Source organism: Hypomesus nipponensis, chromosome 23, assembly GCF_054491055.1.
Source record: "Hypomesus nipponensis isolate SF chromosome 23, ASM5449105v1, whole genome shotgun sequence".
NCBI lineage: Eukaryota > Metazoa > Chordata > Actinopteri > Osmeriformes > Osmeridae > Hypomesus > Hypomesus nipponensis.
The window spans coordinates 11792530-11806762 of NC_140383.1; the positions used below are offsets into that span (position 1 = coordinate 11792530).

Consider the following 14233-nt stretch of genomic DNA (forward strand, 5'->3'; position numbering starts at 1 on the left):
CTGGCAGTCTAACAGGAAGTGAAAATGATGTGGTTACACAGAAAATGTGGATTCGGAATTTTGGATCGGATAAAATGTCAGTGATAAGTTTTCAACTAGCTAGCCACGTCCCATGATCCATTGTGTCCCACAATTGTCCTCATCTGGACACAATACAGCAAAAGCATAAAGCAAACATTTGTCCATTCCTAAATACATGTGGTTGTGTTTTCGAGGGAGCAATATCAGACAACTCAAATTGCAAACACAAAAAAACACTATTGTTGGTAAATTAAATCATGTATTGAATATAGACCCTCCAGTAAGCCTTTTTAAGAATTTCTCTGACATCCACTCCTACATTTTAAGAACATCAGTGTCTGTTGTTCTGTCATTTACATTTCAAACCATTAATACCACAAAGAAAGGCAAATGTATAATAGTACTGAACGGAAAGTGCCGGAACACAAGATACCCAAACACACACTTATGTCACACACACACACACGCACACACATGAAAAATACAGACTCTCAGTCTCTCACATTCTATATGGATGCTACTAGATGGCTCTGGGTGTTATTATATGTTTTTTTTTATTGTGCTTGCTCTTGTCTTTCTCTATTCCATACCCTGCCCAGTTCTTTGTCTGTTCAGTCATTCAGTAATTGTTTGTTTCAAAATTGTATATGCTTATACTTTTATAGAGTATTGTAAACAACCAAAGTCATATTATTCACCATTCCAAGGTGAGGATAATGGGCTTTAGGGATTTTAGCTAAACCAATGGGTTAATTGTTCTCTCTCTGTCATTATGTAAAAACAATTCAGTTTGTGAGAAGGGGGCAAACACGGACATAAAGCACAAAAGACACACAGTGTAATGGTATGGCATCTTTCTGTGTGATGTCAGAGATAAGATTAGAAACCTGACCCATCGCAATTTCTGATGACTGGTTTGTTTCTGAACGGCTGTATAGGCATCACAGTGGTGGTATCAGATACAGAAATTGGCAAATGAAACTTAATACGAGGTCCTTTTAATAAAAGGATAACGTTTTTTTTATTATTATTATTTTTATTTAATCTCCACGTAGAATAGATTAAACAACATGCACAATACAACACATTTTGGACATTTTGGACAAGAGACAGACTCGAGACAGAGGAGGCTGTAGTCACCATTACGTTATGTGTAGGAAAAAAACTCCAGGAACTGCCCAGAGTAGGTTACTGGACCTGGAATGGAGATCCATTAATTAAACTAGGGTTTTGTCCATTCGGCCGAGGTTCCATTTGCAGACTTCTCACAGAATGAATTGTTGGCCACTAAGTAACATTGGTCGTTGGAGTTCTTCTGAAAGTATTTTGGCATCTCTTTGACAAGCGACATTTGTTGTCATGCCTGCATTTCCGCCATATTGAGGGCTTCTAGCGGTTCAGGGAATGCAAGTTGTGACTGACTGGCTGGGTCTGAACTGATAGACAGAAAGAGATCAGACTACTTTGAGTAAGGGGGTGCAGCAGCCGTGCTAGTGACGCAGGAAAACACCCAAAACCGGGCAAATACATAACCAGGATCTGGTATTTCCAACACAAGCCAAGTTTAGTAGAAGACAACAACACAACCGCTTTCGAAGCTGGACTAGCTGGTAAAGAGAAGGAAGTCATATCAAATTCCTGGTAAGTGGTTAGCTAGGTAACCATGTAGCACTAGCTAAGCTAGCTAACTAACTACACTACAGTACAAGCTATGACTATGGCAAGAAAGCTAACTGGCTAGCATTCAGTGTATTTGTTAAGCGCCAGCTGGTGCAGACAGAAAACTAGCCATCTAGCTAGCGTAGTTACATTTTTGTAATTTAATGTTTTTGTCAGCTGATGGAACATAGACATTCCGCTAGCAAACTACTAGAAGCCGACACTTGCAATCTATTGTATTGTAAGTCGCTAGGCTAGTGTGTTAATTTAGTTGAAAATGCGTAGCTAGTAGCTAGTTGACTTGGGACGCACCCTCGTCATTTTTCGGACTGTCACTACCTCGTTAGCTTGCTAGCTAACTTGTTAGCGGATACAAAACAGAGCAAGGTCTAGCTACCGTTTACTCCGAAACTGAAAGCCGGGTATGTACATGGATTCACTTCAGTAAAAGCTGACTGATGCCAGCGATTACTGCGTGCTATTAGCATATATACTTGCAAGCTAGCTCTACCTTTTTACAGAACATCGTGCTGTGAATGTCAAACAACATTGTATGAAATGGTTAGGTTTTCCATAAGCTATTAAGACACTATTGTGCGCCGTGTTAATGTCTGACAGATAGAGCTAGCGTTAGCTGCCTCCAAGCAAGTGTCCCTTCAATGGAAGTCGCTACCTAGCCAGCTAACTAGCACATTAACGGTCATGACTTAGAGTTAGCCAGCTGGTTCATATTGTCTTTACCTATTAGTCAAGCTACTTGTTATCTGAGAATCACACAAGCTCGCAAACATGTAAAAGGTGTAGATGGACGATTTTTATTACAGTACAGTAATACGTAAAGTCCGTTAGCCATCTTGCTATAATGCAGTAGCACTAGCCAGGCCACACAGGCCACGAAACTGCGCTTTGAAAATGAGCCTAGGCCTTAGGGGCGTATCAGTCTGTACTGATAGCTAGGTCATAATAGCATTGATACCAATAATAGCCGATTTGAATGTGTTTGGTCCCGCATAATTGTGTGGTGTTACCAACTTTTTAATAATGACCTACTCTGACCTGGTGACAAATCAGTTAGCATGTTAACATTAGCTCTAGCTAGCAAGCCAAATGACTGGGGAGCCACTGCAACAATTAGCTCAAGGTTCACAATGTGAACTGAATACATTTAACGTAAGCTGTGTAAGAATGCTGATGTATGGCATCTACAAGTGACTTTTGCTTTCAGTTACACTAAAACAAAGTAACGATCCTAAACCCTAAAACGGATAGAGTATGTTATTGAGTGTCATTACTAGCTTTCTAAAAAGGTAACTATCAATTTTGCTTCCCTCACCAGAGCATGATGAAATTAGACACCATTGATATGATTATGGACATGTGGGTAAGAGTGAAGTCAGTTCAAATGTAATGCCAGGGTTTTGTGGCCATGGCCTTCATCTGGTCAGTAATGCCGACTTCCACATATCCTACAACCCTAGGTCATCAGTCTTCTACTGGTCAAAGACTGTAGACTTCTGCTAAATAGTTCATATCCTATTTCAGTCATTGGTAAAATAGAATTCAGGCCAGCTCTCACCAAGTTCACAGCTGATGGCTGAGGTACAGGGGTAGAGAGACTTAGGTGGCGTGAAGTTGTGCAACAGGTCTTAGAATTGGTAAGGTGTCTATACTGGTGGTAAGAATGTGAAGAGTGTCTATGCTTTGTCCTCACCAGTAGCTGCTTAGGAAGCACTCCCATCTCATCAAACTTCACTCTGGGACATTGTTCTACTTCTCTGCTCAGCTGTGGCCACAGATTCATTTTCCAGTTTTCTGAAATAGACAACTAGCCTATTGTAGAGTCCTTTACACTTTTGTAGGGTTTTTAATTGTATGTACTGTCCGTCAGTTAATTTCCAAATTGTTAGCCTAATTGAATGAGTTGTAGATTATAACATCTGGTCAGTTTTAAGGTTTGAAAAACATGTTTATCTGTCAACATCATAACTGGTCGATCTCAAGGATCATCCACTACTCACCCTTTCTCTCCCCTCTCCTTCTCTGGTCTGCAGGTAATGCAATGGTCTCAGCGGTCTGTCCAGACCTCCAGGTGCTCGTCTCCCACTCTCTCGTGCTCGGGCTCTCCTCCCTCTGCACCCCGGCTGAGGTGGTAGTTATTTCTCTCCGGCACAGTGCTCGCTAAGAGGCCAAGATTGCCAAGATCTGCCTGGTGGCGAGCATGACAGCCACCACACGTGGCTCTCCAGTGGGGGGCAACGACAGCCAGGCGCCTGACGCTCAGAGCCAGCCCCCACAGAACCAGGTCAGAACATCCGGCTCCCCACCGAGCAAATACAATCATAATATATGTTGTCGTTTCTAACTGGCTGGCTCTATGTCATCACCATCCGCCCCTTTCACTCTGCTAGCCTCATAACACCCTCCATCTCCTGCCATTATAGTTCTACTCTTTTTCACACTTGTGTTCCTTGTTACTGTATTTGGACGAATTTGACACGTCAGTGAAGGGTGTGTGCTGGATGAAGGAGTGGGAAGGCTGTCTGGGTTTGTGCGGGAGGGAGGAACTAGAAAGCTGTGTGTGTGTGTGTGTGTGTGTGTGTGTGTGTGTGTGTGTGTGTGTGTGTGTGTGTGTGTGTGTGTGTGTGTGTGTGTGTGTGTGTGTGTGTGTGTGTGTGTGTGTGTGTGTGTGTGTGTGTGTGCAGGATGGAGGAGAAGGTAGGCTGGCTGTGTGTGTGCAGGATGGAGGAGCTGGAAGGCTGTGTGTGATTGGAGGGGAGGGGAGGGGAGGAAAGGAAAGGAGGGGGAGGAGGGAAGACACTGCAACACTGTTTCATTCAACAGTCCGTTCCCCAACCTACCATACACAGGGAGGGACTAGGGAAGGGAGGATGGCGCAAGGCATCAATGAAACAAGCCCCTGGAAGCGAAAGTGTGTAAGAGCGAGTGTCTTTTGGAAGAGATGAGATGTGAGAGGCAAGCTGTCTATGTAGGTCAGCCAAGCAGAAGCCTTCTCCATACACCCCCACATTTCCCAAGTTATGCAGCTCTGCTCCTTACTCGCCTGGCTTTCTATCACACACACACACACACACACACATATACGGTCAGTCATAAACACAGAGCAGGAAGACACGGGGAACAGCTACACACAACCTTCAGTTCACAAGCTTACACACTTGCTCAGGGATATTCAATGCTTTTGACCAAGGTGGAGATGAGAGTATTAGAGAGAATATTGTCTGGATAACTCCAGGAGCGTCTTCTAAAATGGGAGCTGAGCTTATTCAAAAGAGACACCTGTCCCTTCTCCTCACACCCTCTCATGCATTGAGAATTCTTCCTTAATTGACAGGTCATCAACGTTATTGTCCTCCTGAACTATTCTTACTCAACTGCATTATTCATGTTTTAGTTTAACATCTTAGCTATGAGGTTAGTCTAGTTTCTTAGTTTTTATTTGTAGGCTAATGTCAAGAAAGTCTTCCATTTGAGAGGAAATTTAATTATAAAAGGATGGTCGAGCTACAATCTGAACCACAGAAACTCAAAATACGATGAAATATTTTACTCTCAATATTAACAACTGCTAAAGCTTCTGTGCATTTTACTCACACGTAGAATGCAGATAGACTGCATTTGCAACGTGCAAGACACACCAAAGAAAGTCCCTCAATGTTGGTGAATGCAGATCCAGTTCATCTGGATGTGATGGTCTGGCTTTGAAAGCCCTGTGTGTGGGTGATTGCTCTAAGGATGAACCTGTGTGTGTGTGTTGTAGACATCATCCCCTAATTCGTCCAATGAGACCTCTCCAGTAAGCCCAGGGGAGGAGCAGGGTCAGGGCGATGGCCTTCCTCTGTTGGAGGAGGAGGAACCTGCTTTTCCTCATGCAGACCTGGCCAAGCTGGACGACATGATCAACAGGTACACACCACGCACACACACACACAGACCTGTAGTGTGAAATTGGAAGAAAGCCATTGGATAAAAATAAAATAAAAACATAATTTACCAATGGTGAACAAGGCCAGTGGAGATGAAGCATTTGATCTGGGAACTAACAAGGCATTGGATAACCTTGAGTTGGATTGAAGTTCTACCTTAGGCTGGATAGGAGAAGGTTTGGTGTGTATGGAAGTATCTGCATTTACATATTTGTGGTTCCAGGCCCCGTTGGGTTGTTCCAGTTCTGCCAAAAGGAGAGTTGGAGGTCCTTCTAGAAGCTGCTATAGATCTTAGTAAGAAAGGTAAGAACACCGTCTCACTGCTCCCAAGTCATTTAAAGGTTTATCTATTTTATTATGTCTTGACCTTTGTGTTCCCTCCAATTAAATGGGATACATTTATCAGACTTCATGGCAAGTCTATACAAAATTCAGTTTGACTTTCCCTTTATATGTTTTTGACGTGTTGGTGCTGTTTTGGTCATCTCTGAAGGTCTGGATGTCAGGTGTGAGGCGTGTCAGAGGTTTTTTCGAGACGGCCTCACCATCTCCTTCACCAAGATCCTGACAGACGAGGCCGTCAGTGGCTGGAAGTTTGAGATCCATGTAAGTTTTGTCCTGGGGCTGGGGCTGGGGAGAGGAGGGAGGATAGGGGAAAGAAGGGAGGATAGGGGAGAGGAGGGAGGATAGGGGTGAGGAGAAAAAGGAGGGAAGGGAGGAGAGAATCGTCTCTCACATTAACGCACATAGCCACTCACGCATGCATCCATGAGTAACAGGATGTAATGTATATGACTCACGGCTTCCTGCAGGAAAGCTATGCTGAGCCTTAGCTGGATCGGTTACATCGATCTCGCTCCTCGCTTACGCCCGTTTCTTGGTTACACCCGTTCCTCGGTTACCCTGTTCCTTTGTTACCCCATGCCTAGGTTAAACCGCTCTTGTGAACATTGGGTTAATGCAAGGGGTCTGTAATTGATGGTTGACTCGAGCCTCCCTTTTGCCTTCCAGAGATGCATCATCAACAACACACACCGTCTGGTGGAGCTGTGTGTGAGCAAGCTCTCTCAGGACTGGTTCCCTCTGCTGGAGCTGCTGGCCATGGCCGCCAACCCCCACTGCAAGTTCCACATCTACAACGGAACACGCCCCTCAGAGACCGTCCCCGCTGGGGCCACGCTGGCCCAAGACGAGCTTTTTGCCAGACCCCCGGATCCTCGCTCACCCAAGGTATGACGCACACGCAGTCACACACACACCATCACACGCACACACACCCCCACACGCACTCACACACACACACACCCCCACGCGCATACACACACGCACTCACACACACACGCGCATACACACACGCACTCACACGCACCCACGCGCATACACGCGTGCACTCTCACATATGCCACTTGCCCACCACAGGAAGTTTTGTATTCCCTAAACACACTGCTAGTATCAAAACTGGTTTCTTATTTTGTATTGTTAGCTGGAGTGTCATGCTTGATGTGCAATGCCTTTGCAAGAAATGTTTACAATAATCATAGTAAATGCTGCACCTACACTACTGTAGGTAGAATATATGATGCTTATACTACCTAACATTGACTCGCTGTGGATCGCCTGAGTCAGTTTTGGTGGATCAGATGGCAGACTGCTTGAAGTCATTCTATAAATAAATCCTTCAGGGTTGGCTCTTAGTGCCATTGCTGCCTTTTTTCTGTTCTGGTTTTGTCATCCAGCACAATGCATTACATTTCCATGAGAATATTCAATAGACATACAACTGGTTTTATTTGATAGAATTTATTCTGTAGCAATAATAATAATGAAAAACATATTTTTAACACAAGGCAATAAAACATTAATATACGTAGTGCATGCATCACATTAACAGTTACATCTTCATCGATCATGCATGGATAGTATAATATGGAGTTGTGGTTAGTTTAGGAGTCTGGAGCATCTTTCACACTGCTGAAGGACCGGTAAATCTAAGAAGCGTATGCCTTTAAGTATGTTTTGATGAAATTACTAGGGTGGATGGGATTACTCTGCTAGGTTCTATGAAAACTTGAACTAGAAATCTGCTACTAAAAAGAAAAAAAGAAGTGTTTGTTGCTTGATGTCAACAAATATTTCGGGAACATTTATTAATTTTCACAAATATAAAAGGCCTGTTTTAATCAAGTTTGAATCCAAATGTTTGTATTTTGACTCAGTTTTCTGTTTCCTTCTTCATTCAACAGGGCTGGTTAGTGGATTTAATTAACAAGTTTGGCATGTTAAACGGGTTTCAAATATTGCACGATCGCTTCATAAGTGGCCAAGCACTGAACGTCCAGATCATCGCTGCACTTATAAAGTGAGTAAAAATAGTCACACTGTCTCCCTGTAACGAGACTACCATGAACCAGGTCTTAAAGTCTCACCACATACTGTTACGGGAATAGGAGGAGGAGTTCTATTCATTGCAGTGATATGTGCTTCTTCTTTGACTGCTATGTCTTGACCTGACCGTGTTGTGTTGCCTTGCAGGCCTTTCGGCCAGTGTTACGAGTTCCTCACGCTGCACACAGTGAAGAAGTTCTTCCTCCCGGTGATCGAGATGGTTCCTCAGTTCCTGGAGAACCTGACGGATGACGAGCTGAAGAAGGAGGCCAAGAATGAGGCCAAGAATGACGCTCTGTCCATGATAATCAAGTCCCTGAAGAACCTGGCCTCAAGGGTTCCTGGGCAGGAGGAAACAGTGAAGAATTTAGAGATTTTTAGGTTAAAAATGATTCTTAGGTGAGTTTGAAACTATAAAGCAGCTGTAATTATAGCCCATTTATGTTAAGTAATTGATGATGATGCTAGTCCAATACAGATGCATGTCATCACCAGGCTTTACATCAAATGTTTACGCTAATGAGGTTATCCTCTAATCTACAGGTTATTGCAAATATCCTCTTTTAATGGTAAGATGAACGCATTAAACGAGGTCAACAAGGTCATCTCTAGTGTGTCTTACTACACACATCGCCATGGGAACCCAGAGGAGGAAGAGTGGCTCACTGCGGAACGCATGGCGGTAAGTAGAGTCGGTCTGTCAGGGCGTGCTTCGTGCCTCATTTCTGTCTCCCTCCTCATCTCTATCTCTGTGTATGTTTCTCTTTTAAGGAGTGGATCCAGCAGAACCACATCCTGACCATTGTTCTGAGGGACAGCCTGCACCAGCCCCAGTACGTAGAGAAGCTGGAGAAGATCCTTCGCTTCGTCATCAAGGAGAAGGCTCTAACCATGCAGGACCTGGACAACATTTGGGCTGCACAGGTGTGTGCGTGTGTGGTTCATGGTACCTGGTAGTCTAGTTCAAGGAGATGAGGTAGTCTAGTTCCAGGACACCTTCTAGTTTAGTTACAGGAGATCTGATGAGGGGTTCTGAAATCTCACACTGTCCTACACGCTGCTCTCGTAACCAGGCTGGTAAACATGAGGCCATAGTGAAGAACGTCCACGACCTCCTGGCCAAGCTGGCGTGGGACTTCTCCCCCGAGCAGCTGGATCATCTCTTCGACTGCTTCAAGGTGAGTCAGCTGTTATGCTCGACGGGGTCTTGCTTGCTCGCGGTCGATGTGTGTGGCAGTCCCTGCACGTGCATATAGACGTCGTTCAGACACACACACCCCTTGTAACTCTGCGTGCGTGTGCCTGTGTTCAGGCCAGTTGGACGAACGCGAGTAAGAAGCAGCGTGAGAAGCTGCTGGAGCTGATCAGGCGCCTGGCGGAGGACGACAAGGACGGCGTGATGGCGCACAAGGTGCTCAACCTGCTGTGGAACCTGGCGCACAGTGATGACGTTCCTGTGGACATCATGGACCAGGCCCTCAGCGCTCACATCAAGATCCTGGACTACAGCTGCTCGCAGGTAGACCCTGTCTGGGAGGGTGTGTGTCTGGAAGGGTGTGTGCTGCTTGTGCGTGTGGAAGAGTGTGTGTGTGTGTGTGTGTGTGTGTGTGTGCGTCTGGTAAGGTGTGTGCGGTTGCTGCTGTGGACCTACACAACAATGAGTGCAAACTGTCTGTTTTTGCTTTCAGGACAGAGACACGCAAAAGATCCAGTGGATCGATCGCTTTATTGAAGAGCTGCGAACCAATGACAAGTGGGTGATCCCTGCTTTGAAACAGATCCGAGAGATCTGCAGCCTGTTTGGAGAAGCTCCTCAGAACCTCAGGTAAGATGAGGGCTCCGAGGTGGTCTGGGCTTGGGGTCAGGGAGGTGCCCAGACGAGGTGTCACTGATGGGGATCTGGAACATAAAGAGGAGGCCATAAGGCATCATGGTGTTAGGGTTAGGCAAGATGTGTTGTTTAAAACTGGTTTCTCAAATGACATTGTTCTATCCATCTACAGTTTTAACTCTCCACAAAAGAAGGGCCATTTCTTATTCGAAAATTCCATGTTCTTCCCCACGATGTCTTCAACAGCATGGCTTTTATTCTCCATTAGGGGTTACCATGGCATCCTAATCTCCAGAAAAGCTGATCCATTTTATTTCTTAGAAACAGGCATACATGGCAACTGTTAAACCAAGATTACTTGAAAATTGGGGGGACTAAAAGCTAAATAACCTAGACAAGTATAGACATGGACTTGTGTAAATAGCACCTGAGCAACTTTTAACACTGCAGTAGTGTTTCCAGTAAATTAAGCAAATATGTAGCACAAATGCCTGTTGTTTTTCAGAAAGAAAATGCCTATTAACATACAAACGAACTTAGTGGGGTAAGTTGACAGCTAATTTGGGGAATATTATTATGACAATTTCTATACTGTACATTTTGTGTATCTGATTTCATTCAATTTTTAGCAACACAGATCTCTAATGTAAACTTTCATTCATAGATCTGCTTCAGCTACTCTGTCCTCTGTTCAGACCTCAAACAGCACCCTGTCTCCCATAGTGACCTCGGGACGCTTGTCCAGAAAGGGCCCTTAGAAGGGCGGTCGGTGGGTCCTATGTGGGACCAGGGTGTGGTTTGAGACTGACGTGGGTTTCTTCTGTTTGTGCTCCTGTCAGCTCCAATCAGGCTGAAACATGTTTGAGTTCACATTCCGGGGGCTAACTTACTCACATTTCCTAAGACAAACAACATAGTGATTCAATGATCCAAATTCACCTGCTGTTCTTTTTGGTAGAAAGAAGGGTACACCCGTACTCATGTCCACACACACACATAGTAAATATCAACATGTCTGAAATCAATGTAATCGGATATATTATTGGGAGATGTACGTTTGTACAGATGTCATCTTTTTTTTTTTTTTTTTTCTTTTTTTCCTGATACACACATCCTTACTCTCTCTCTCCATCTTCCCTCCTCTCTTTCTACAGCCAGACCCAGAGGAGTCCTCATGTGTTCTACCGCCACGACCTGATCAACCAGCTGCAGCACAACCACGCGCTGGTCACCCTGGTGGCTGAGAGCCTGTCAGCCTACATGGACACTATGAGGCTGTTCTCCAAAGGTTGGTCTTGATTCCCCCTGATGGGTCCCTAAGCAAGGTCCAAATAGTTGGGGTGAGAATCTTTTGGTTTGTCACGATTCGAAACGATTTATTGGAGGTCACGATCCAATTAAAGATGTATTCACGATTTTTAATCAAGTTTTGATATATGCTTACATTTGATTCCAGTTTGCTGTTTAGTGTTACTTGTTTCTATAAACTCAATGTTACATAAAATTTAAAAAAGAGAAATACATTTTTGACATTTGTGAATCAATATGAATCGCTAGAATACTGAATTGCGATTCAAATGCGAAACAATTCCCCCCCCCGCCCCTACCAGATAGGCTTATGGGGTAATAGGTCTCCTAGATAGCGAGAACCAACTCTAGTTCAAGATCGGCTGCTGTTTGTCTGCACCAGGTAGCCCTAGTGCATCTAGGAGGAGAGGAAGCACTTGTGTGTAGGTTGTGGGGTGTACTCGTACATGGTGGATCTGCTTGTGTGGTAGCCTACCTTCTGTACTGTGTGTGGTAACCTACTGCCTGCATGGTACATAGACGAAGCGTTTGATGTGTGTGTTCTGTAGCGGAGCAGGCAGAGTTTGACCCTCAGACGGTGAGGCCAGGGAGTCGCTACAGCCACGTACAGGAAGTGCAGGAGAGACTCAACTTCCTGAGGTATGACATTGTCAGGCCTTGAACGGAAATTAAGATACGGATCTTATAGGTGCGAGATAAAATGTAAAATGGTAAAATGATTGCTATAAGGTATGTCTTTTTAATGTGTGTAATATCATGATCTTGTGTGGGTATAGTTATTGTATCACAGTATATATCTATGTTTACATGCACAAAATATTTCAGTTGTAGTCCGAAAAAGACCAAATCCCTACTCGTCTGTTTACATGGCTAATGAAAATGATATATTCCACGAATATGACCGTTTTTACATGCAGCCGAGCTCACTCCGATTTAATGAGTTGGTTTATGTACAACACACAGAGTTGACCGCAAGGCCATGTGTCACAAACTGCCCACAAAACCCCCAGCTGAGATGCATATTCTCAATGCCTGTATACATGTCCAAAGACAGCTCCCAAAACCGGAATAATATTAGCACTTACATTATGTGTGCTCTTATGTCTTAATGGGAAAATTTAAACATTCGGTCCGAATTTCCAAAACGGAATATGCTGTTGCTAAGCATGACCGTATCAAATTCGGAATATTGTCATATTCGGAATGACGGTTATAATATTAGTGTGCATGTAAACATACTCATTGAAGCTGTGTGTTTTAACATGAAAGCTGTGTGTTGTGATGGTGTATAACATGGAAGCTGTGTGTTGTGATGGTGTATAACATGGAAGCTGTGTGTTGTGATGGTGTATAACATGGAAGCTGTGTGTTGTGATGGTGTATAACATGGAAGCTGTGTGTTGTGATGGTGTATAACATGGAAGCTGTGTGTTGTGATGGTGTATAACATGGAAGCTGTGTGTGTGTGCAGGTTCCTGTTGAAGGACGGCCAGCTGTGGCTGTGCGCCCCGCAGGCCAAGCAGATCTGGAAGTGTCTGGCTGAGAACGCTGTGTTCCTCTGTGACCGAGAGGCCTGCTTTAAATGGTAGCGCTCATTCCCAACACTCGCACTTATATTCAAGAAAGACTACTCTGGTCTATTCGAAACGCATCAAAGTCTATCAGTTGAGTCAGTGCACACAGTCCATCCTAGGGACCTTCCTGTTCTGGAGCTGCCTGGCCAATAAACGCTGCCATGTCTCCACTTAGGTACTCTAAGCTGATGGGGGATGAACCTGATCTGGACCCCGACATCAACAAGGACTTCTTCGAGAACAACGTCCTGCAGCTGGATCCGTCTCTTCTGACGGAGAACGGTATGAAGTGCTTCGAGAGGTTCTTCAAGGCGGTCAACTGCCGCGAGGGCAAGCTGGTGGCCAAGCGCAGGGCCTACATGATGGACGACCTGGAGCTCATCGGCCTGGACTACCTCTGGAGGGTCAGTCAGACACCCACATACGCCTTGAGATTTGTCGCGGCTTTCACAGTGTTGCCGAGTTTCAATATAGCTAGGCCCATTTCACCTGAAACTTCTGTGAATGGCTCTGAGGGTCCATGTGAAACATAAATGCAGGGTTTGCCGCAGCACTTTTCAGTTAAGGCGGCCGCCGAAGCAACACGCGCCTGCCGCCTTAACACTGTCGTAAATAAAAAGATTTGTCGTTTTTATAGCGTTATCAGTCGTGTTACTGTCTGGCTTTTTGGAAAGGAAGGGAGAAAACAAGTCTCTCTTTTCTGCAGAATGCATTAGTCTCTCGCACAAACTAACCCCCCCCCCCCGCATTAGTCTATCGCGCAAAGTAGACCCCACCCTACCCCACCCTACCACCTTAACTAACACATTTTTTGCTGGAAATTCTGATAAACGGATGACGTCTCTACTGTGGCTTGACACAAAACCGACAAGGGAATAATCTTCAGAAATCTGCCTTGAGTGCTGCATCTGAATGCCCTGCACGTTATCTCAAGCTGGAGAGTTTAGAGGTGATTAGATTGTTTCAGAGCAACTGCTGGAACTGCTAGCTGCAAGCCTGCTGCTGTAGGAAAGCAGGAGCTGGCCCAGTTGAGAGCAGCTGTGCATTTTGGTTGACCTACATTGCTCTCTAATCCTTGTATGTGTAAAAATGCATTGACAACACCAAAGTAAGGAAGGAGGCATGTGTACTGATTCCACATCCCTCTCAGGGATCGAGAACCTCCTGTGAGGGATCTAGAACCTTCCTCTCAGGGGTCCAGGATGGTTGGTGGTCGCTAATTTCTAGCAATGCCCCTCTCTGTCCCTGTTTCTCTCTCGCTCTGTGGCTCACTCTCCAGGCTGGAAGTTGAATGGCCCTGTTTTAGATCAGGCCACTAGTCTGATGACCCATAGCAGCTTAAGCCTACTCCTGTGCTCTGAGACACACTCACACGAGTCCTGATCTCTTTCATCACCCTGCCCCCACAGGTGGTCATTCAGGGAAGTGATGACATCGCCAGCCGAGCCATAGACCTGCTGAAGGAGATCTACACCAACCTGGGACCCAAACTACAGGTCAACCAGGTACAC

The 14233-nt window shown here is 44.9% G+C and overlaps 1 protein-coding gene across 5 annotated transcripts in view; it reads left to right on the top strand.

Annotated features, from left to right (window-relative positions):
• The first annotated feature begins 1177 nt into the window (after positions 1–1177).
• The window catches only part of usp9 (ubiquitin specific peptidase 9), a 28785-nt gene continuing 15729 nt past the window's right edge, over positions 1178–14233 (top strand). Inside the window, exons 1-19 of one of the 5 annotated variants that reach the window (XM_084688476.1) lie at positions 1178–1662; positions 3732–3982; positions 5459–5604; positions 5848–5927; positions 6118–6230; positions 6636–6854; positions 7868–7983; positions 8157–8408; positions 8553–8691; positions 8781–8933; positions 9083–9187; positions 9322–9528; positions 9698–9834; positions 10346–10384; positions 10995–11128; positions 11697–11787; positions 12620–12733; positions 12898–13126; positions 14132–14227. In XM_084688476.1, coding sequence (XP_084544602.1) covers positions 3899–3982; positions 5459–5604; positions 5848–5927; positions 6118–6230; positions 6636–6854; positions 7868–7983; positions 8157–8408; positions 8553–8691; positions 8781–8933; positions 9083–9187; positions 9322–9528; positions 9698–9834; positions 10346–10384; positions 10995–11128; positions 11697–11787; positions 12620–12733; positions 12898–13126; positions 14132–14227 — 2454 coding nt within the window. In that variant the 5' untranslated portion in view covers positions 1178–1662; positions 3732–3898. Of the gene's footprint in view, positions 1663–1982; positions 2103–3731; positions 3983–5458; positions 5605–5847; positions 5928–6117; positions 6231–6635; positions 6855–7867; positions 7984–8156; positions 8409–8552; positions 8692–8780; positions 8934–9082; positions 9188–9321; positions 9529–9697; positions 9835–10345; positions 10385–10994; positions 11129–11696; positions 11788–12619; positions 12734–12897; positions 13127–14131; positions 14228–14233 lie in introns of those variants that run through there. The other 4 variants (XM_084688478.1, XM_084688477.1, XM_084688479.1 and 1 more) reach the window with 4 other exon arrangements.